This window comes from Solea solea, chromosome 3 (assembly GCF_958295425.1).
Source record: "Solea solea chromosome 3, fSolSol10.1, whole genome shotgun sequence".
Lineage (NCBI taxonomy): Eukaryota > Metazoa > Chordata > Actinopteri > Pleuronectiformes > Soleidae > Solea > Solea solea.
This window is the reverse complement of record NC_081136.1, coordinates 7445771-7467759: the sequence shown is the minus strand read 5'-3', so window position 1 is coordinate 7467759 and position 21989 is coordinate 7445771. Positions and strand designations below refer to the sequence as shown.

Below are 21989 nucleotides of genomic sequence, written 5' to 3'. Positions count from 1 at the left end.
CCTCAAAGTATTCCAGGCCAAGTCTGGGTGATGATTGGGTTTAATCTATTCAAGCGAAAGCCCGGGTTGATTGTTCTTCTTAAGAAACAGACGAAAGTGAGAGACTATCTCCTCATGTATGTAGAAATGAAACATTTCCCATGGTCCGGCAAGAAATGTAAAATAGTCATAGAATCCAAGCCAATATAAGTTTTGCTGTTATTAGATGCTCACAGTGTCACAACAAAAAGTGAGACTTTGGGGAAATAACGGAGACTAAAGGCCAATCCTCTGCCCCGTGAAGTGATTTTTTATTAGTGCGTCCTCAAGTTTTGTTTGCATTCTGGGGTCTAATAGAATGAGTTGTTTACCTACACAGGGCTGATGCTGACCTGCTATACCTCACATTTCTCTTATTAGTCTGGTGCTGTGTTTCCTGGCTGAGCAGAATGTGTGCAGCTTTACCCTCTGCTTTGCTCTTTGTAGACATAAACTGCTTTTCCACCTCAAAAACTTTTCTCATTTACCCGGGATTTTGAAAAATCGGGGTGTTTTCATCGAAATGACCCAGTGAAAAACTTTTCCTCAATCCCAAACCTTTACCGAAAGAAGTCCCTACTTACGACTTACTTACGATGGATGCAGTCTACCGGTTTGAAAAGGGATTAACCTAGGTAGTTGGACAGTTTGAATGAAGGTCTATGGGAATAATAAGTCGATTTATAAAGTCATTAAACATTTTCCTGAGGAGATAATCATCTCAATTGAGAGTTTCAGGTCTTCCTCATTAGAGAAGGATTATCTTCCCATTTAGAGGAAACTAGGTGATAAAGCATGGCACATAAGAGTGGACACCAGTTTGATTGACAGCTGGTTTCGTTCAATAGGTGCACGTGACGTCTGTGAACCTTCGGTTGCAAATGCAACGTCCATATTTTATAAGCACAGTCTCTGGTTTCAGCTCCTGGCCTTGTTTGAAAGAGCTGATAATGATAATGAAAATTTTATTTAAAAAATAAAATAAAATGAAATAAAAATAACTGGTCGATAATAAATAAAATCCTGAGCGCATAACATGACCTTTTGTTCATATTGTAATAACATAATATATTAGGGTCTGTTATTACATTATGAAGCAAATTATTCAAATGATCATGATTATGTTATAATTTTAGTGTCAATATGAGCCAGTGATTTATGGATAAACACTGTTTTATAACAATAAAGTAACACTTGATATAATTCAGGACTTTATTTGTTTGCCATATGTGGGCTGACCTTTTATTACCCTGCATCTTATGCTGTATTCCTTGTATTTTATTATTATTACTGCTGCTGCTGCTGCTGTTACGCTGCAGACAGCTTTTGCCTTTAATAAATTCACTTTGGGAGATATTAATAACAGTGTGCAGACTTCCCTTCTTTCCTCAGTATTCTTTGTTGGTCCGACACCTGTTTTAAGTCATATACTTTATCTATTTTATGTACATTGTTATTAAAAATATACTTGATGTACTTTCTGCACTAAGCATACTAGGTGATCTATCACTGCTGCTCATTATTTGGAGAAAAATAATTGTTATGCACTCAGCATTTTGTTATATTATCGACCATTCATTTTTTTGTAGTATTATGTGTCATTGTTACTTTATTAGCTTTTACACTTGTTTCTTCCGTGTTTCCTTTCAAACCACAGTGTGCTTTTTATACTAGTTTGTTCTCGCACCCTCCTACTTGTGTTGTGTCATTCATTATTATTCATATTATTTATTATACGTTCTTGTGGTTTCCTTTTGCCCTGCAAATGGAATTTATGTTTGTAGGATGAGCATGGAGTGTCTGCAGTTCAACATTCCACTGTAAATTCTCATGATTTCTCTCTAGAGTTGCCTTCCTGGTATTATTATTATTAACACCGTGTCGAGTGCAGGTCATACATTTGAAATCACATACTTCTGGTTTCCAAGGATCTCTGATTTTTCAGTCTCCACAGTCGGCCTCATGCCTGGGGTGACTGTGGAACCTGACAGAGATGGATGGAGTGAGTTTCTCTCACAGGGCACTCAGTCATGCAGCTCCAAGAAGAGCCGTGCTGGTAGAGATACCCTTCTGTGTCAAGTCAGGAGTAAAGAAGAAAGCACTTTGAATCCAAGCAGGTGGCATTTCCAAAACACTGGGCTTGTCAGGCCAGTTGCTGATATTTCCCATGATCATCTGTCTTTCCTTTGTCCTCATAGTCCTTAAATGTATAAACTCACCTTAAATACCAGTGACTCCAGTAATGGATCAGAGGATACAGGTAGCAAGAGTCCAGATTTATTCTGATGATAGTGTTTTGCTTTGTTCCCAGCAGTTTTCTACAGTTTGATTAATTCATTCATTGTCTACTGCTTTATCTGCCACATGAGGCTTGCACTCCCAGCTGACATAGGGCAAAAGGCGGAGGACACAGGGGATGTACAGTAGGTTGTGGAGCAGGATACAGAAACCGAGCGTCCGTGGTGGACGTTTTGTCTCTAGATATAGATCCTTCATCGCTTGCCACTGGCAATGCCTTGCTGTTGGCTAAAAAAAACAAATTAAGGACAAATCAATTGTCTAAGTCTAATTCTAAGCTTCTGGAACCTGGTTGTTGATCCAATTCAAGACAAAGTTGTTGTTTTTTTTTAAAGTTTTTCCAAGCATTAGACTGTAATTTTATCACAAAAATATAAATATTAAATGCAGAACTTTTCAGTAGTTCCCAGACTTTGGTTACTGTGGGAACAATACAAACTGTCATAGGCGTCTTTACTCACTTAAACCATCTCACACACTATTCTACATGCCACAGCTCACAAAAGCGACGTCTTTGAGTTGTTTTTGAACAAAACAACCATAACAGGGATGTTGGTGTTTTGCTGTGAAATGGAGGTATCCTCAAGTGTATCCTCAAAGTAACAGCCTATAATATTCATTCAGTCTTGATTTTGGGGGGAAAATGACTGGCCTACTTACTTGTAAGAGGGAAAATGGAAATACATTTGCTTTTATTACTGTATGTTATGTTTACTACAGTGACAGCACGTCCAGCAAAAGTTACAAAGTGTTGCTCTAAGTGTCAGCGTGGCCACTGACTTTAGTTCAATCAGCTAAGGACTGATTTAACCAGTGTTTTCCAAAAAGCTGATCCAATCATATAACTACATATCCGTGCATATATTTTTATTAAAATGTGAGGGTTGAACACGTCCAGTCAGGATGTATTTATGTCCACACTGTTCTTTCTGTGGATTATATTTATAGCCACTCTGTTTGGTGGAGGTTTGACTCTGAATGTTAAAAGGCAGCTAGAGCTGAAGTTTGCACACCTCTGGGAGCCAGCTCCTCCCTCAGCTCCAAGCTGCTGCCACAACTGAGCATATAATGCTCTCAAAGTGATTGGAAAACTGGATTTATAATCAAAGGGGAGCGGATGGAATAAAGAAATGTGAGATGCAGTGTGGCCTGAAGGCTGTTCGCAGAAATGAACAGGGTGAGAGGTTTTTATGAAGCTGAGGTGTTTGTGGGCTAGCAGAGTTTACATGACAAACACTCACCTAGCTTCAGCAGGGGAGAAACAACATGGTTGAGATTAGAGGTTTAGGATCAATTTATCATGGTTTCACAGTTTTCCATAAAACTCACATGAAATACAGCTGATGTGGAACAAGTCTGATTGCTTGGATTCAATCCCATTTCACCTCTTGCCCCTACCACTTAGCCCAACCCGTCCATTTTGCGTGTTCATGTGAAGTCTTAGGTTGTCCTGATTCTTGATGGGGTATAGAGGTAGGATGGATTGTAAGGGCCTAGCTAACACTTTTGTGGGCATTCTGCAAATAGATTGTCTTTTTTTGAGATTAACCAAATCCAAGCAAACTGTGGAACAGTTTGGTACGGGAGGGTGAGTATTTATTTGCGTTTTTATTAGGAATAGTACCAAAATAACCTCAACCATTCCTTTCTTTGGCACACGTCCCTTGGGGGTACCAGAGTAAAATGGTACACTCGAGGTGGACCAGCTCCTCCCACAACAGTGAGCTGAAAAGCGTCACTTCCTGCAGTGTATTCTCATACAAAGCTTGACGTCTTGTTGAGACAAACCGCCACAAACCGAGCAAAGACAAACAAGCTGCTGGATGTCTTACGCTGTTGTCCATTGTGTTGTTGCAGTTTTGTCATGTTCGATTGTCGGCCCACCGCTACGACGTCAAGCTACGTATCTCGCTGACACGGCCGTCAAGCACAGCACACAACCCATCTGCCAAGTATAGGAACTGTTCTCAGTCGAAACGCAAGCCTGACCCAGGGCTTCACCATTCTAGACTCTACCGCACTGTACCAAACCGAATTGTACCATGAAAGAAACACGGTTTAACATTACTGTCAGGACCTAACATTGGTTAGCTTGTTGTGTAGCTAAGATTACCACACATACAATTTGGGATTGGGGCTTAATCTAAAATAGTCTAAATTAGTCCTGGTTAATGTTGTCAATAAAGTGTCAACTGACCTTGGATCTGATGATGAATGAATGAGCCAATCAGTTTTTTTGCTGACATCTGACAAAAAAGCCACTCACAGCTTTGGTTTCTGCCTTTGGCCATTTGTGGTCAATCCTTAATCCTTCTTAGAGGTTCTGAGAAATAAACCACTGTGTCCTCTGTATGCATAAATGTATTCCTTGAGTCACTCAGAAGCAGTACATTTATGAACATTAGGAGATCAGTAACCGGCTTCCAGGATTGTTATTTCTCTGAGCCATAAATCCAAGTGTTGTGTTTTTGGGGGGGTTTTCGGCAATATGGCAGGCAGAGTGTCAGAGTTTGGAGACGTGCCTTCACGGGCACCTCCGCCAGTCCTCGCGGCACTTTATCTTGAAATGATATGTTAATGTAATCACTATAAGAGAAAGTGTTGAGTCGCTCTTTGTTGCGTCTTTCACAAGTGATGGAGTCATTTGCATCAGAGACTCACAGTCTTTGAAAAGAACACACAACAAGTTTTGTTAAATGCCAACAACATGTTTTTTCATTGGCTGAAGTGCTCGCTTATCTCCTCAGTCACTTTCTGACTCTGTAGCTCTATATTGGATTGTTTTCTGTGGCTCCCAGTAAGGTGCTGTCAAACAGTTTGACTTGTCTATGTATCAAACTTTGCTGTGTCTTGTCTATTCTCCTTTCCCTGATTCATTTTCCCTTTTTCCTTTTTGCCATTCTCCTTCACTATCCACTTGTTTTTTGTTGTTTTTTTACTTTCAATGTGGTTCCCTTAATCTGTACTTTTTGTCTCATAATTATTATGTATTTTTTTTATTCCCTTCATTCACAACTAGGCGTTTGTGGTACAACCCAAAATTGTGTGACCACATTTGTTTTTTATTTAATGTAATAAGCCAAGCAATGTTTTTATTTTCTGTATTATACCTATTAATTTAGGTGACTTTTTTCTAGAGAAGTGAGATGTTAAAAGTGTAACGTAAGACAGGGGAGGAGTTGTTTTTAGTATTTAGCTTCCATCCACACCTCCGATGCAATTTGGATAACAAACTGTAAATAACATGCCTTCATTGCTGCTGAACTTCATCTCTATTTTTACTGATTCTACTTTTGTTATTGTAACTCTCAAACCCGCAACAAATTGAATTAAAATGTCATATTTATCTTCATTAAAATTACTGCAATTCTTAATATCTTTGTGATAACAGCTAGGGTAAAATGTCTTCCAAACATTTAAATAACATCAAAATAAACCATGATGTCCTGGAATGACAGCATTTTCAAGTTGCACACATGAGATATAAATTAATTTCCCCATTCACCGTTATTTCAATTATCCCAATATTGGAGATTCATTAACTTAACTTAACTTGTTGTGAGTTCCATCCCTATTCCCAACACCAATGTCCCTCAAACACTGACTATTCCTCCATCCCCCTTCTCTCCTTTTCCCTTCACCTCTGGCTCCAGGATGTTCAGATCGTGAGTACGGATGAGAACCAGGTCTTCCTCGCCCTCCAGGAGTGGTACCAGTCTGACACTTATAACCTGTACCAGTCCGACCCCCAGGGCGTCTACTACTCCATCGTCCTAGAAAATGTTCGCAGCACCAAGCAGCCAGAGGAGAACGTCCTCATTGACATCCTGGAGGTGAGAGTTTCGCAAAGGAGGTCATGTTTTCAGTGCCATCTGATTATCTGTTACTCCAGACTACTGAAATGTGATTTTCTTCAAACTTGGCAAGTGTGGGCTAAGGAAGAGCGTGCAACGTTTTGGAGCAGATGCGATCCAGATGAATGTTGGATACATTTTTTAATTTCTTTTAAAATTTCTGGATAGTTTCTTCACATAAACAGGTCAATTCTGGTGTGAACTTGTCATAAGATTAAAACATCCAAGGAAACTAATGGCATGTTTCCACCAAGTAGAACAGTTCAGTTCGGTACGGTACATATTTTTTTTGCGTCTTTTGCGTATAAAAATATAAATATGGGGTGTGTTGCTGCGGCACACTCTGGCAACTATGGCAGGATAAAGGCTTAATGCAAAAAGGAGCAGAAAATTAAAAGAAAAGATGAAAGTGAGGAGATGAAGGAGTGCAGACAGAAAGAAGAGAAGCCAGAAGTCCAGAGAGAATACAAGCAGCCTTATGTACTTTGATTTAAACAATTACTCTTTTGAACATCGGTGCTACATAATAGATAGTACACAGAGCTTGGGGAGTTTGCAGATAGAGTCATGTCTGACATGCTGCCTGGCTCTCTACAAATGTGTCTGGGCTGTCTTCATCATCATCGCTGCGTTTAAAGTTTCAGCTTCAGAGGTTGCAGCTCGCAACCTCGCAGCCGTGGAAACCACGCAGTGTATATTGATTTCAGCGTATTAAACTTTTACAGCCCTGCACATTCTCCGTGACGGTGTTTCGCTTTCAGCCTCCAAGTAAACACGTTGCCTCGTAATGCAGTGCGCTGCGGGTAGTCGGGTTTCGACCACTGCTGAAAGTTAAAGGGCACCTCCTCTTATGTTCTGGTTAAAATTTTAAGTCTAGCTCTTAAGTTGAGGGTTGAAGTTACAATCCTGTTTAGGCAGTTTCATATTTGGACTCTTCATGAGACCTGTGCCAGGAAACAGCCGCGCCGCGTTCACCTCTCACCATGGCAAAAGACAAAAATAGCACAGTCCACAATATTATACGGACATGTTTGACGCAGTATTTTGCTGTCAGACTGTTTTTCCCAACAGGAAACGGAATTTTGTTTGAGTTTTTTGCTCACTGTGACATGGGAGCTACTGTTCTACCGCTGCCTGGTTGTTTCACTATAATTGAGCATCACAATAAAAAAAACCACAGTTTTACTTACTTACTGTTGACGCAGTTGTTGATCAGCAACTCAAATATGCAGTGATGTAAAATCACGGTGAGCGAGCACTTCCCAAAGCACTGCTGTAAATTCTTGCCATTCCACAGGTACGTGGAATCAAAGGTGTCTTCCTGGCCAATCAAAAGACTGATGGCAAAGTGGTGACTCTCATCACTTACAACAAAGGAAGAGACTGGGAACCCTTGGCACCGCCTACCACGGACATGAATGGCAAGCCGGTTAGCTGCAAAGCGGTAAGTATTACCTTTTAATTTGTTGCCTCAGCAGGTTAAGATTGTGGATACCAATTAATTTGTCCATTATTTGTTCAAATAATGAATAGATTGTTCCTCAAAAAGTCAGTAAGTGGCGAAAGGTGTCAATGAAAAATGACAACATCCTTCGTTTTACAGTTTGAAAGACTTGTAGCAGCCTTATATACCTGAGGAACCTAAAGGTTTGGGCAGGATTTGGAGTGATATTTTTAAAATTGTACTCATGCTTTGGTCAGGCTTTGAGAGTGACTAGGACAGACAGGGTTAGAAATTAGCATATACTGTATGAGGGACAGCTCAGGTTGAAAAGCTTGGAAATAAAGTGGTTAGGTCACATGCTGGGGTGGGGGGGGGGGGGCTCTGTAAAAGATTACAGAGAAGGTTCATGGATGTTGTCGACATGAGGACAGTTGGTATGACAAAGGAGAGGGCAAGATGGAGGCAGAGGATCTCGAGGTTGTCTGCCTGGTTTTGACCTGCAGTCTCCCACAGTCTGATATCCATCATGCTATTCAGCAAGGTGAAGGGGAGGCAGTCTGGTCCTTTTATTGAAACCACAACTCTCGTCATCTGACAGATGTGAAAGAAGACATAGATAGCAGGAAAAATTCTGACATTTTGCCATCTCTGAGACTTACACACCTGATAACCTCATATTCCCTTTAGCTTCATCTATACCTCAGCATATTAACCTTGGTGGGGGAAGAGTGAGAGAGATGGCTTTACTTGGAAAAACTGGCATCACACTCGTCACCTGACTGACATCACAAATCAGAGAGCAAGACAGGGCCCAGATATTGGATTTACTATCTAATGTGTCACTGTATCGGGCTCCTACTGTCACCCATGTCTATTACCTCATCACCTGACAGATGTAGTAACATACAGAGGTCCCCCCTTAGAATGTCCAAACCCTTGGAACCACACAAATGACTTGACACTGCAATTATGCCACATTAGATAGAGTAAGTATTGTAATATAACTACATGTACTAGTGTGTTACAAGTCATTTAATATATGTTTATGTGCTGCTTTTAAGGGCTCTACTGAGGGAATTAGAATTAAATCAATTGCGTTAGTGCTGCCGCCTGTCTGTTAGTATACTTTCACACTCAACGAACTTAGTATAGTTTATGAAACTCATAAAACTTTACAGTCTCATTCAGCCTCCCTGAAAGGCAGGGGATTTATTACTCAGTTTGTGTACAGTTGTATGATTCTGTCACTGGCTCTTTTATTTACATCGCTTATATCACCTCTCCACATTTTCCACCAAGAGCTTTACTGAGCCTTACGATCAGCCTTGTGATTTTACATCACAGCACACACTGTGCTGTGATGATCCACTGTTGATCCACTGTCGCCACTGTCATTAAGTTCAAATGTGGGAGAAAAAAAAACGTTGTTTGCTGACCAAAAACTTAGCAAATGAGGCAGCAGTTGACCAACAATTTGCACCTCTTTAATATGGAGCAGCTATAACAGCCTCCACACCTCTTGGAAGAATTTACTCAAGATTTCGATCCTGTGTTTCTACGGGAATTCGTGCCCATTTATTCTGCAGAGCATTTATGAGGTCAGGCACTGATGTTGGACAAGAAGGCCTGGCTCGCAATCTCTGTTCCAGTTCATCCCAAAGGTGCTCGATGGGGTTGAGGTCAGGGCTCTGAGCTTGTCAAACCGTTAAAGTCCTTGCTTTGTTCACTGGGGCACAATCATGTTGAAATAGAAAAGGGCCTCCCTCAAACTGTTGCAAGTTGGAAGCATCGCGTTGTCCAAAATGTCTTGGTATGCTGAAGAGTTAAGATTGTCCTTCATAGGGGCATCTCAAAGGTACCCCTTAGGTATCTAATTTTCAGCCTTTTATAACCATCCATGTCCTTTCCTGAAGGACTTGCCAGCGTAAATTGCCGTTTTCAAGATTTTCTATCACTCCTAGTGATAAATAACAGTAATGGTGTAATGCTTTTTTAAAGAAAGGCATATAAAAAGGAATCTTTCCCTATTTAGTCCCCAGCACTGCTACAGTATAATACACTGTCTGCAGGTCGGTGTGGGTGTCAATGTTTGCATTCATGAATCTCTTGTCTGATTCTCTCATTTGAAATTAATTAGGTCACGTTAAATATCTTTCAGTGCATTAAGTTTGAAGCACATCGCTGACGCCTTCACGGTGAGCAGTATTTGCTGTGGGATTATCAGGTGTCTGTGTGCTAAGACTCATTAAACATGACCGAGCAAGTGTGAGTGTCTTCTCGTCACCGAAAAGTTACCTGAAGATGCCAAAGCTAATTCCTTCCCACATACTCAAGGACACTTTATACGCCTGTACACTGTGGATGAGTGAAACATTAAATTTTGTCCTTTGTCCCTGCAGCCCGACTGTCACCTCCACTTGCACCTGCGCTGGGCGGACAACCCCTATGTGTCTGGGACCGTGCACACCAAAGACTCAGCTCCGGGGCTAATTATGGGAGCCGGTGAGTCTCCACAGCAACACAAGTGTTTAACTGTGTGACCATGTTCCAAGTGCAAACCTTCGAATGTATCGTGTATAATAGTTTTTGAATAATGGGTGTTTTTCACATGTCAAGCGAGCAAAAGTCAAGGTATAAGCAACATAACAAGTGGGGAAAATTACCTTGAGGCTAAAGCTGAGACAGATAGTCAGTGTTTTTCCTGAGGTTTACTGCTTTTTGGGGGGGGAAGGATGCCAGATTGGGTTGATGGAATTTCAAATTTTATATGAATTTTATACAGTTGAAGACGTTTGCCACTTGCTTGAGTTACATTCAGTCCACTTGTCTCTGCACTGCATGTCTATGTGTGAACCCTGGATAAGCACATAGATCAGGCCAGGGTAAGGGAATGAATAAGAGAGAGAGAGAATATGCACTTGTAAAGGGAAGCCAAAAAAATGGCACATATATTAATGTCGCTGACAAAATGTTCTTCATTTGGGGAACTTTTATTTCTATTTGCCTTCACACTGCCAGACGAAATGACTTCCTAGTTTGGCCAATCAACCTACACTTATGTTACTCGCTGTTTCTGTTGTGTTGAGAAAGTCCCTTCCTCGGTGTAGAAGCTGAAGCTGTTCAGAAAAAGTTCTTGACCAATTAGAGTTTCAAGTTCCTATGAGATGCAAACACCCCCCAAATGTGGGCAGCACTTTGACTGTGTCCTTACTCAGTATACAGGGCCTGAGGGTTTTTTTCTTTCTATTAGAAATGTCCCCACACAAACATACACAGCAAGAGGTTTAATAAATAAAATTACTGTTGGTTCAATGAACTCTTCTGAGTGTTTGAGTGCTCAGGCATGAAGGAGTGCACCGGAGGAATACTTATCAGTATGTCAAAGCTCTTTCCAGGGTAAATGGAGGTTTGTGGGAGACTGACAACATTTTAGCCCGACCATGTGAACTGTTTGCACAGAATAGAGGTTTATTGAGAAAAAGAAGCTCCATGTGACTAGTTCTTACAAACCTAGTTCCTTTGACCTGGTCTAAAAATGCTAAAAACAAACCCAGAAAAAAAGAGTCAACGGTTATCAGAGGTTAGCAGAGCAGCGTGTGTCTTGGCCAACTATGTAGCTAAGTGTTGCTAATGTGATGTCTACCGTGACCGCTGTCGTTGGGTGCCCTTTGTCAAACATAACAGTGATAAATAAGAGAACAATCGTGTCTGAGAGTTCTGTTTTGTGTTGTATTAGCGCGAAAGACGTGGACATGATACACTTTATGGACAGAAGAATTTGGCCACACCTTGTAACTATTGAATTCAGGTGTTAAATCAGGCTTTAGGCTAGGCTCCTTATCTCTTAACGCTTCAGCTTACCAATACTAGAGCCCTGACCTCAACCCCATCGAGCAGAGATGGCGAGCCAGGCTTTCTCATCCAACATCAAGGTCTACTTCAGCAACTTATACCAACAAATGAACCAAGAAAGCAGAACTATTATCACGACGCCTGCACCCTACTGGAAAAAAAATTTCAACTGTGAAAATCTAGTAGAATATCAAGTTTAGTTGTTGCCTTAGACAAAAGCAAAACATTTCCCATTCATTTTGTTCATTGCTTCATTGTCCACTTGACATCTTGAAGTTTTAGTTTTTAACGAAAGCAAATATCAGACATTGCCAAACTCAAACTATGAGCAAGGTTACGTAAATTTTTTGACTTAGTATACTACTACTATAAATCAAAGCTTTTTTTCTGTTATTTTTATTTTCACATCATTTTGTATTGTAACGGTAACAAAAGCCGAACGCCTGTGATGTCTGTTTTCCATAGCAGCCTTCGATCGCGCGATCGCTCGGCAATACTTTTTCAATTTATGCAGCTCTTCAAGGCACCGACTCGTCCCATCTAGTCAATTGTAAAATAGTGAATTAAAGTAATAAAAATGTTCTAAGGTTAAATCTTCTGCCTTCTTGACTGTGTGATTGTTCACTCTCTTTTGTTGACTCGGTGCTTCAAACTTTCAATTCTCCATCTTTCCTTCAGGTAACCTTGGCTCCAAGTTAGTGGAGTACAAGGAAGAGATGTACATCACCTCAGACTGCGGGAAGACATGGAGACAGGTACTTCATGTCCTCCTGTCTTTATTTTTTACACTGCACTCCTGACCCTCTTTAGTGAAAGCCACTCAACCCAACTTGTCCAGGTTTCTTTTTAACCTTCTCATCTCCAGTTCACCTGCAGAACTTTCATCTTTTCTTTGAAGGTTTTTGAGGAGGAGCATCACATCCTGTACCTGGACCACGGTGGCGTCATCGTTGCCATTAAGGACACCTCTATTCCTCTGAAGATACTCAAGTAAGATCAAAATTAGAGAGGGTGACATCATTATAGTACCAACTTAGTTCAAATCTTCAGTGTCAAACGTACTTTATCTGTGATATGATGGATTTTATTTTATGCAACTTATTTCAACTATTACAACCCAAACGCTGACCAGTATAATGCTACTATTACCTTTTGTTTAGCCGTTGTTTTTATTCTCCAAAAGATCACATTTTATGGTCCAATCTGCCTCAAACTTCACAAGCCAGGAACAAAGAATATTTTCTTTTAAAAGAAAGAAGTTATGGTAAATCATGTATAAAAAATAATATATGATGAGTATGATAAACTGCACTTTAAATAAACTAATTAGACTAAAGACGAGGGAGAAAAATCAAATTTTAAGGAAAATAAAAAAGATTTGTTCACCAAAAACTATATAAAAGCATGTTTTTTTTTCAATTTTAACTGTCAAAGTACAGAGAAGATCTGTAAAGCACCCCCAATCTCACACTGTACCCTTCAAAATCATTGACGATAACCTCCATTTCACACACACACACAGCTTGTGCGGACAATTACAGTCTCAGCGAGATGTTATCTCACTGACTTCCATAAATATGGATGAAATAATGAGAAAAGCGTAGATAAGGAAGTGCTCAGAAAAACATTTATCACAGACCTGAATCAAATGACCTTTTCGGATGAGTCCTCATCTGTCTCTCTCTCTCTCTCTGTGTGTGAGAGACACCGTGGAGTGTTGTCTTTCACGTCCTCTCTCTTTCTCGGACCTTCTCTCAATCGATAAACCTCAAGGGCTTTGCAAAATGTTGTGGAAAACCTCTCACGCGACTGCAGCAGACAAAGAGATAGAGAAGGTGTGATGTAAGAAAAGACAACTTCTTAGTTGCGAAAGGAGCAACTGCTCCATTATACAAAATGTTATCACCTCATTAGGTGCTGAGAGAGACAGAAACTCCCCTCTCGCTGTAGTTTCATGGCTCCTGATATTTCTCATTCCCAGCTGCACCATTATTAGAGAATAGTGTTTGTGTGTGTGCGTCCATGCATGCATGCGTGTGTGTATGTGTGAGAGAGCAACACATTTCAGCTGTGCATTGTTCTGATGCCAAGAAACTAATGATGGACCAGAAAATGTTACGACAGTATTTTTACAAATTCGCTCATTACAAGTTCAGTAAAAGTCTCAGTCCAGCTGGTTCTCACTCGTCTCTATTGTAAATCTGCAACTACTGGCGTTTTGGTCGCACCGCACACTTTTGTGTCCGACTGTAAAACCTAATTTAGTGGTCTTTTGGAAGTTTTAAGCCTTTGACCACATCAAAAGTGGGAAGTTTTCTGGTTCACTTCGACAGGGACCCTCAAAGTGCCAGTCCTTTGGCTTTAATTTGACATTTGCAGCTTTATGTGGGAGTACAGGAACATGTACAGTATAACTAAAAACAAAAATAACTAGGCCAGTTGAATTATTATGTAATTCCAAATGTCCCAGCCATTGTCCCTTGAGAAAAAAAGAAAACATTTTATCCTAAGCTTGGGTTGGTAATTGTTTCTGAAACACTGTTTATGTCCTAATATTGGTTAAGAAAATAAAAGGTCAAAACAGACAGAGGTCTGTAGCCTTTGCAATACTGTAATAATAATCTTTCGGACCACAATTGGCTGACGTACCAGTCATCAACCAGCCTACTCGTGCTCTCAAAAAGTCTGTTTCAAGCCATGAGCCGTGCGGCTCATGTGTACGCTGTATAAAAAAACATTTAGGTAGTCTTCCCGTTTAAAAGCCAACCAGGAAATAAGAATATACACGTCACAGACACATCTTGTGTGGACCCGGCTTTTCTTCTACAAACGCGCAAATTAACTTCTGTCTGCTTTAATGTTAAATATATTTTTCCGTCAAACCTCAAACACATCCAGTGTGTCCCAGACCGAAGACATTTAACTGAGCCTGTGTGGCCTGGTTTAACTTGGCAAACTAAAGGAGAGGTGATAGAAGCATTAACAGATAGGACGGACAGAGACCGAAAAAAAGGCACATTGAGGACATGACAAGTTGCAGCATGAAAGGAGGTAAGAGGAGAGAGTCCCTGATCTGAAGACTTGTTGACCCAAAACACTCGTGACACTCAACGCAATCGATCCACGTCCTCGAAACGAGACTCGCCACTCGTCCCTCCTTCAGTCTCTCTGAAATAATTAAACCAGCCACAGTCCCAGCCATTCGAAAAGGAAGCCAACGTGAGAGATTTCAAAGTGACATCTGCGGTGCATTTACACACAAATTATTTTATTATCAGCTCTCTCAGGCTCACACCACACTTATAACTTGATTTAAAAAAGCTCGCTGGCTAAGACATGAGACACCGTCATAACACGGCGGCTCGGATTGGATTGTGTCGTATACATTCATCATTCATGATTAGACTTGCAAAAAAAAAAAATTGTCTTGTTTTAGGTTTCTTCACAGCGCAGAGGAAATGGATTATGTGCTGGTGATTGGCATGGAGCATAATTATAAGTTTTGCCCACTAATCTATTTGATTACAGGGTTATCACTCAATCCATTTCTAATAATACCTCAATATTACTTGGAGGAAATGAGATATAATTGGATAGGAGACGGGGGACATGGACACGTAGACGGCTGTCCATGTCCAGCAGATGATTTATGGGTGACTTAATAAATGCCTTGCTTGAGATAAGAAAAAAAAAATATGATGTGATATGAATCATTAGTATAAAAGTCTCTTCAGAATTCTGTATCCAAACACATGCTTTATCCAAATCCACTATCGCAAATTTAACAGTGGGGTGATATAAGGACGTTGAAGGTGTCTCGATGGTGTTCCACTTGGAAACACCAGTTCAGAATAGAAAAGGCATTTCGTTCTGAATAGAATCATAGTTTCAATAGTGCAAGGTTAGTGTTGTATGGATAAAATCTGGGGGGTTTTGTGTGTGTCTGGCTGCAACGTTTTCAAAGAGAATGTGTGCGGATTTTGTGTTATTACCTCATACAACCTCACTTATTATCCCAGTATGAATAAAGTCAGGTATTTGGCATGTTTCATGTTCGTAAAAAAATATATACATTAAATTGTAATTCATGTACCATACATGCAATTGATTTGTTTGCTATACAAAATGATATTAGCTGTTACAAACTTGTCGCTGCACAAATGTGCCCCTTGTTATGATTGACATTGTAATTTGGGTAACAATTGTCTAAATCCATGGTTCTCAAACTGATGTACTTGTACCATCAGTGGTACACGAGTTTCCTCTGGCGGTATTTGAAGGAAAATCAGATATAGTGTTCTACTCTATGTACCAGTGTGTGTGATCATAGTGGAGCTGAGGAATTTAGAACGTAGAAAATGAAGCAAATAATGAATGAAATAATAATAATTACAGTCACCTTATCTCTCGCGCCATCTTAATCTAATTTCACTCTGCCAGTGTGTGTGAAGTATATGTGAGGAATTGGAGGATGATGAGAGAGCAAATATCTTATTGGAATTAAATCTGCCTCCCGTGAAAAGCCTTTAGCTGACTTTGCTCGGCCTATTTACACCGCTGTTTTTTAATGCTAGAGATAATCGTGTTACTTTGAGAGCTTAATATTTTCTCAGGTGCTACTTGGCATAAGAGGTTTGAGAACCACAGGTCTAAATATTAGACGATAGCTTAAACAGCAGTTTGGGAAACTCTGAATGGTGATTCACATGCTAACAGCTAGCTGCCAGCTAAAGTTGTTTTCAGTCTGCTTGGTCAACCAGAAAATGTCGAATATTGACAAGCTGAAAGAGGCCATATTGCCACCAAGCATACCATTATGAACTTTATTCAATGATGAACTGCCCCCTAGTGCTTGTTTACAAGGAGACAAGGAGAGTAGTCAAGTAGTCAATCAGCATCTAGTCTGGTCATGAGGTGGCCAGTCACGGTTTGTGAAAAATATTCCATCACAGAATTTCAAAGTTAAAGTGTTTATTATGATATGGAACGACATGTAGTTCATGATAAAAAAAAACACCCAACAACCTCAATTTAACCAAATTTATGATGCAAAATTAAATGAAATCAAAAATGAACTAAATAATATGTATATGGACATCTGTAAATGAAACACCAAATAAGCCCAAGTGAAATATAATACATTTTAAATTGTGATGCATATAAGCCAATGTATTATTAGTATGAAAAATATTGTTTACTGTTTATCAATAGAGCTGCGTAGAGTGGGTCGTGGGCCAGTTATATAACTTGATAGTAAGTGGCGGACTGCATAATAGTGAGTGGGGGCCCGCATGTGTCCCGTGGGCCACGAGTTTGAGACCACTGAACTCAATGGTGTAATCAAGCTACAACTGTTTAGACCAACGTATACTGACAAGTACATTTGTACAAATGAAAGTACGAAAGGTGCAGAAATTCTTAATTCTAACATTTGATTCAAGGAAGTTGGGGGACAACTTTTTCCACGTCCACACACCTCGTCAAAATAAAACAGTTGGATGCGGCGCTATCATGAAATTGATTTTGAAACAAGTGCTTTATTCAAAACACTCTGAGAACAGGCTTAAGTATAGCTCCATGTCCCCACTGTGTATTTGTGTAAGTGCATGTTTACCTGCTCATTATCACATTGCAGTCCTTGTTAGCACATCATTATCACACACACACACAGCCTCCAGTCTGAGCAACACACTGCTCGATTTCAAATTGATTCCCGCTCCATCACGTTGTCCCCGGAGACGGCGGTGAGCACAGTGTCCGATTCTTACACAGGACGGATATAAATAGTTTTCTGACAATAATGTAAAGCAGTTACTTTACACATGATTCATAATAATTCATAAGAGTGACAATGATAATCTGCAGATTTAACACTAAATATTACATTTTCCACTATCATTCCATTGTGTTTTTATTATATTGTATTCATAACAAGGATGAGGGAAAACTTCCAAAAAAGCCTTATATGCACAAATTCATTCAAACCTTTGCAAGTGATTGAACCAAAATTGCACAGATTTGCATCCTTACTATTTTTTTCTCTGTATTTTTGTTGAAAAGATATGTACAGTTCGAGCGGTATAACGACAAATGCCACGAAAAGTTTTTTTCACACATTGGCACAACATGAATTTCAGAGAGTAATCACGTCCTTGAAGTTTCACTTTGCTCTGCACCCTTTGGGGGCGAATTTCTTTTCTCTCAAAAACGTAGACATGACAGAAAACGTTTGAAAACTTTATTTAAAGTGTAATCAAATATCTCTGTTGTCACACTTGTGCTTCTGTTTGTCCACAGGTTTAGCATCGATGAAGGACAGACGTGGACCGTCCACAACTTCACCAGCACCTCCGTGTTTGTTGACGGACTTCTGAGTGAGCCGGGAGACGAGACCCTGGTCATGACGTGAGTGACATCTCTCTCTTGGTCTAATTAGGAAAAACATTGCTTTTCTGCAAATCATGGAAATGTTGCATTTGCAAAATAAATACATACATAATGTAGGAAGGTTGTGGGTTAGACTCCCAGCTCTGCTAGTCTACATGCCGATGTGTCCTTGGGCAGCGTGTGTATGAGTATGAAAGGTGTGTGATAGATGTGGGTGAATGGGTGAATGGGTGAATGGCCAAACTATAGTGTAAAGCAGCATTGAGTGGTCATCAAGACTAGAAAAACCCAATATAAATACCAAATGGTTCTCTTCTTTGTCTTCTGATTCTTATTTGGTAGTAATGCGTAACTAAGATTGTGAGAGGAAATGTAGTGGGGTAAAAGTAAAAGTTGCTAGAATGATGAATAATAAAGTACAGATTTGTGAATTTCAATAAACCACCTTCAAGAATATTTCCATATTGATACAGAGCCTTACGTAATTGATACAGTCTCATGCCATGACTTTTCAACATTGTGTCGATATTTTCTTTTACTCATGATTTTAATGCTTTTAATGATGCAAGGAGGACAAATCTTTTTCCAGCCTAAACCACATTCATTATCGGGTAATCCATCCATCTTATACGATTTTGTCCTCCACATGAGGGTCATGGGGGCGCTGGTGCCGATCCCAGCTGAGATAGGGTGAAAGGTCACCAGTCCATCGCAGGGCCATGGAGACAAACAACCATCCACTCTTACACTCCCACCTACGGTCATTTTAGAGTGTCCAATTTGCCTAATGTTTTTGGATTGTGGGAGGAAACCAGAGAATCCGGAGGAAACCCACGCACACACTGAGAGATTATGCAAACTCCTGCAGAGGAAAGAGTGCAAACAACTTCACTAACCGCGTGGCCTAACCAGGTCATCATTAACCTAATTTCCTAATTTCTGCCAAAATTGCTGTGATTTTGGTTCCAAAACATGAGCTCACATGTGTGATCCGTCCAGTCTGTGTGAAGGTGCAGATAGTTTAACCTCACCGTTCCCACCATTCTGCGCTTCTCACAACGAGGTTCCAGTTCCCGCCTCGTCACACACACACACTGTACTCAAGTTTCTCTCTCCTGTCACTGTAATTCCCAGCTGGTCTCACTCCTGATTTCCTGCAAAGCCGTCTCCTCTTTTCACCTCCAGAGATTTTTGATTGCCGTTACAGCAGGGGTTGATGGGAGAGCAGGCTTGTGCCTGCCCTCTACCCTCCTCTCCCCATCTGGCTTTTCTCCTCTCTGACATTTTATTACGGTGGTTCTGCTCTGTATTCATGCACTATGGCTCAGCGTGTGTGTGTCTCACTCTCTCTCTGCTCAGGCTCCACCAGGCTCATTTTGTTCTTATTAAAAACATTGTGCTCTGTTAATAGGATGCTGGTTGTTGGATTTATTACATGAATTGCAAAACAAATTTATAGTTTGTCCCAGATATATTATTTATATAAGCCTCTCGCCTTAGAGTATACACCTACTGAATATTATGTTGTACCACCTTGAGCTTGATTGCGGCACACATTCACGGATTTAATAAGCTTATGCGGTGTCACAACATTTATTTAAATGCACAGTTGCATTCATTTTACACCAACCTCTTATGAACTTATGATGGGAGAGTTGGACCGCTGTGTTTAGTCTTAATCCAGCACAGCCCAAAGATTCTCAGTGGTGGTTAATCCATGTGTGAAAATGATGTCATGTTTCTTGAACCATCTGAGGTGATGAATCCTGACATCATATGTCACATTGGAATATGCTCCAAAAAGCCCCGGTCATTTAGTATGTTCAGGTAGTCACCTGACCTAGATTTCTGGGCACATAACATTGTCCAGCTGAACTGAAGCAACTCCAGATCTGGTCACACTGCTGCCACTGTAAGCAAAATAGTACATTTTGTGACTTTTTTGGGGGCTGGGCAGTGTTTGATCATTAAATTCTCGTACATTGTTGGTAAAGCAAAGTTAGTTTCCAAACTTCAGTGTAAGTTTTCCTCTTTTCTGTTTCCTGTCAGAGCTGTTGGTCGAGGACCATGCTTCGAGGCAAATGAGTAGAACTGCATGTGTGACTACTGGGACAAAGATACCAACTCAGTTTGGCTGAAGGCTTTTTTAGCTTTAACATTTTTGCCAAGCAAGGGAATATAGACTCAGTTTGGACATTAAAAAAAAAAAACCCTATTCTAAGCACTGTCAGAGCTGGCCCAAGGCTTAAGCAAACTAAGCGGGTGCTTGAGGGCCTCCAGAGCACTAGGGGGCCCACAATATAGTGTGTGAAGGAAAAACATTTTAGCATATTGAAGAAAATAGTGTTTAGTTAAGTTGTTTGTTTTTATTTTGAAGTTGAAGATTGCTTATTTCATGTGAGTTTGTTCTAGGTTTTGAAAGCCAAAGTTGTAGGATGAGTGACGTGTTATGTGTGGTCTACTGAGAGCGGTGCTTGTGGTACAGTCTAACAGCTGCAGGGAGGAACAACCTGCGATAACACTCCTTCAGACATTTACATTTGTAAACTGTTGCAATTGTATCAATGATAGTCAAGCACCGGCGACTCCTCCTGGTGGGAGGGGCGGGGGACCTAACCTATTTCAGCTTAGGGCCGGCACTGAGCACTGTTATTTTTGGCTGAGTGGCTCAAAGTGTAGCTGACGTGAAGTACAACTGAGGCTGAACATATAGACAAAAGCTGCGTTACAGATATTACATGATATTTGCCACTGCTCCACTGCTTGACTTGAGTAATAACTAAGATAAAAAATCTGAGACTACTGGCACGAAATCTCAGCAATCAGCACTTTCCAAAGCCAAACTGTTGATGTAGGCATCAATGGTTCATATCTCTGAGGACTCTCCTTGTCTCTTTACCCAATCTCTCCATCACTACGTTTGCCAGAGTGAGACTTGTCACATCATCTCAGGCTGCAGGCCCTTGCCCAGAGATAAGGCCCGGGCTTCCAGCTGTAATCTGCTAAGAAGGGCAAAGAAATGCTCACATGCTTGGAAGCACAAGAGCAACATTATTTGAGAAAAGAAAGACGCCTGCAAATGGATGGAGAGGTGGGGGCGGCGGGGAACCTGGACAGTCAGCAGTTTCTCAAGATAAATTTCTCCTCTGACATCTGGAATCAACAAGACATTTTCACCTGGAGAAACTGGTGCTCACTCAATATTTTCATTCAGCCAGTCATCTTGACAATGCCAAGTCATGCATTTAGGCATGTAATAGGGCTGTCCCTTCTTATTGGATATTCGATGGTGGGAGAAGTTCAAATTCAAACCTTAAAAAACAGTTAAACTTCAAAGTGTACAGTGTAGAAGTGCATCAGACTGCCTGAAGTAATTGCTGTGTAGTCCAGCAGAGGGCACTCGCGGCCATACTGTACATTCACTTTTGGAAAAAGCAAGCTAAACCGTCCTTCCTGAGGGTACAGTCTTGATACCAGAGATTGGGTCCACTAGGAACTCTGAGGGAAAAAAAAAAATAGAAAAAAACTTTTCACTGTCCCTCAAAGATTCCTCCATACACTCCTACAGTAGTCTGACAGGTTTGAGAGCATTAAAAGTTTTCTGTTTTCTAGTTTTTGTATTATCTTAAAGGCCCTGTGAGACGTTTGTGGGTCTTATATGATATACCTTATTTCAAAGAGAGGCACTTTGCGATGCAAGCTATTTAAAATAGTTACAGGTGGTACTGTGCACTTTATTTTTTCATACTTTGAGGTGTACAAAGGACAGCTATGACCAAAATAATTTCATTGCCAGTTAATTTATTATGTACTTAAAATTTGTCCTAACTTGCCGCTTACTGGCTGCAGGAAATGTCTGGGCCAGCTAAATTTCTTGCTTTTGAAAATGCGGCCCAAATGAGTTTGTAATTGAATAGTCCTGCTATACAGTATGCTAATTAACAGTAGAGTTAAGAATAGAAGCAGTATATTTATTTGTTACTATGCAAAAATGCTTAGTAATAAATATAGAAAATGCTAAAATAAATATTACAGATCATTTAATTGTGACTCGTCTAGACTTACGTACACGCTCTCCCTCTTTTCTGTCGTCACTGCTATTATATTATTTGATATGTTCATTTGTTGGAAGTATT

At 40.3% G+C, this 21989-nt stretch overlaps 1 protein-coding gene across 11 annotated transcripts in view; it reads left to right on the top strand.

The window, feature by feature from the left end:
- sorcs2 (sortilin-related VPS10 domain containing receptor 2) overlaps window positions 1–21989 on the top strand; it is a 292242-nt gene that overhangs the window by 258479 nt on the left and 11774 nt on the right. For all 11 annotated transcript variants that reach the window (XM_058625361.1, XM_058625360.1, XM_058625362.1 and 8 more), the window contains exons 9-14: window positions 5970–6149; window positions 7468–7614; window positions 10014–10116; window positions 12145–12221; window positions 12365–12456; window positions 17764–17871. In XM_058625361.1, the coding sequence (XP_058481344.1) occupies window positions 5970–6149; window positions 7468–7614; window positions 10014–10116; window positions 12145–12221; window positions 12365–12456; window positions 17764–17871 (707 nt within the window). The remainder of the gene's footprint in view (window positions 1–5969; window positions 6150–7467; window positions 7615–10013; window positions 10117–12144; window positions 12222–12364; window positions 12457–17763; window positions 17872–21989) is intronic.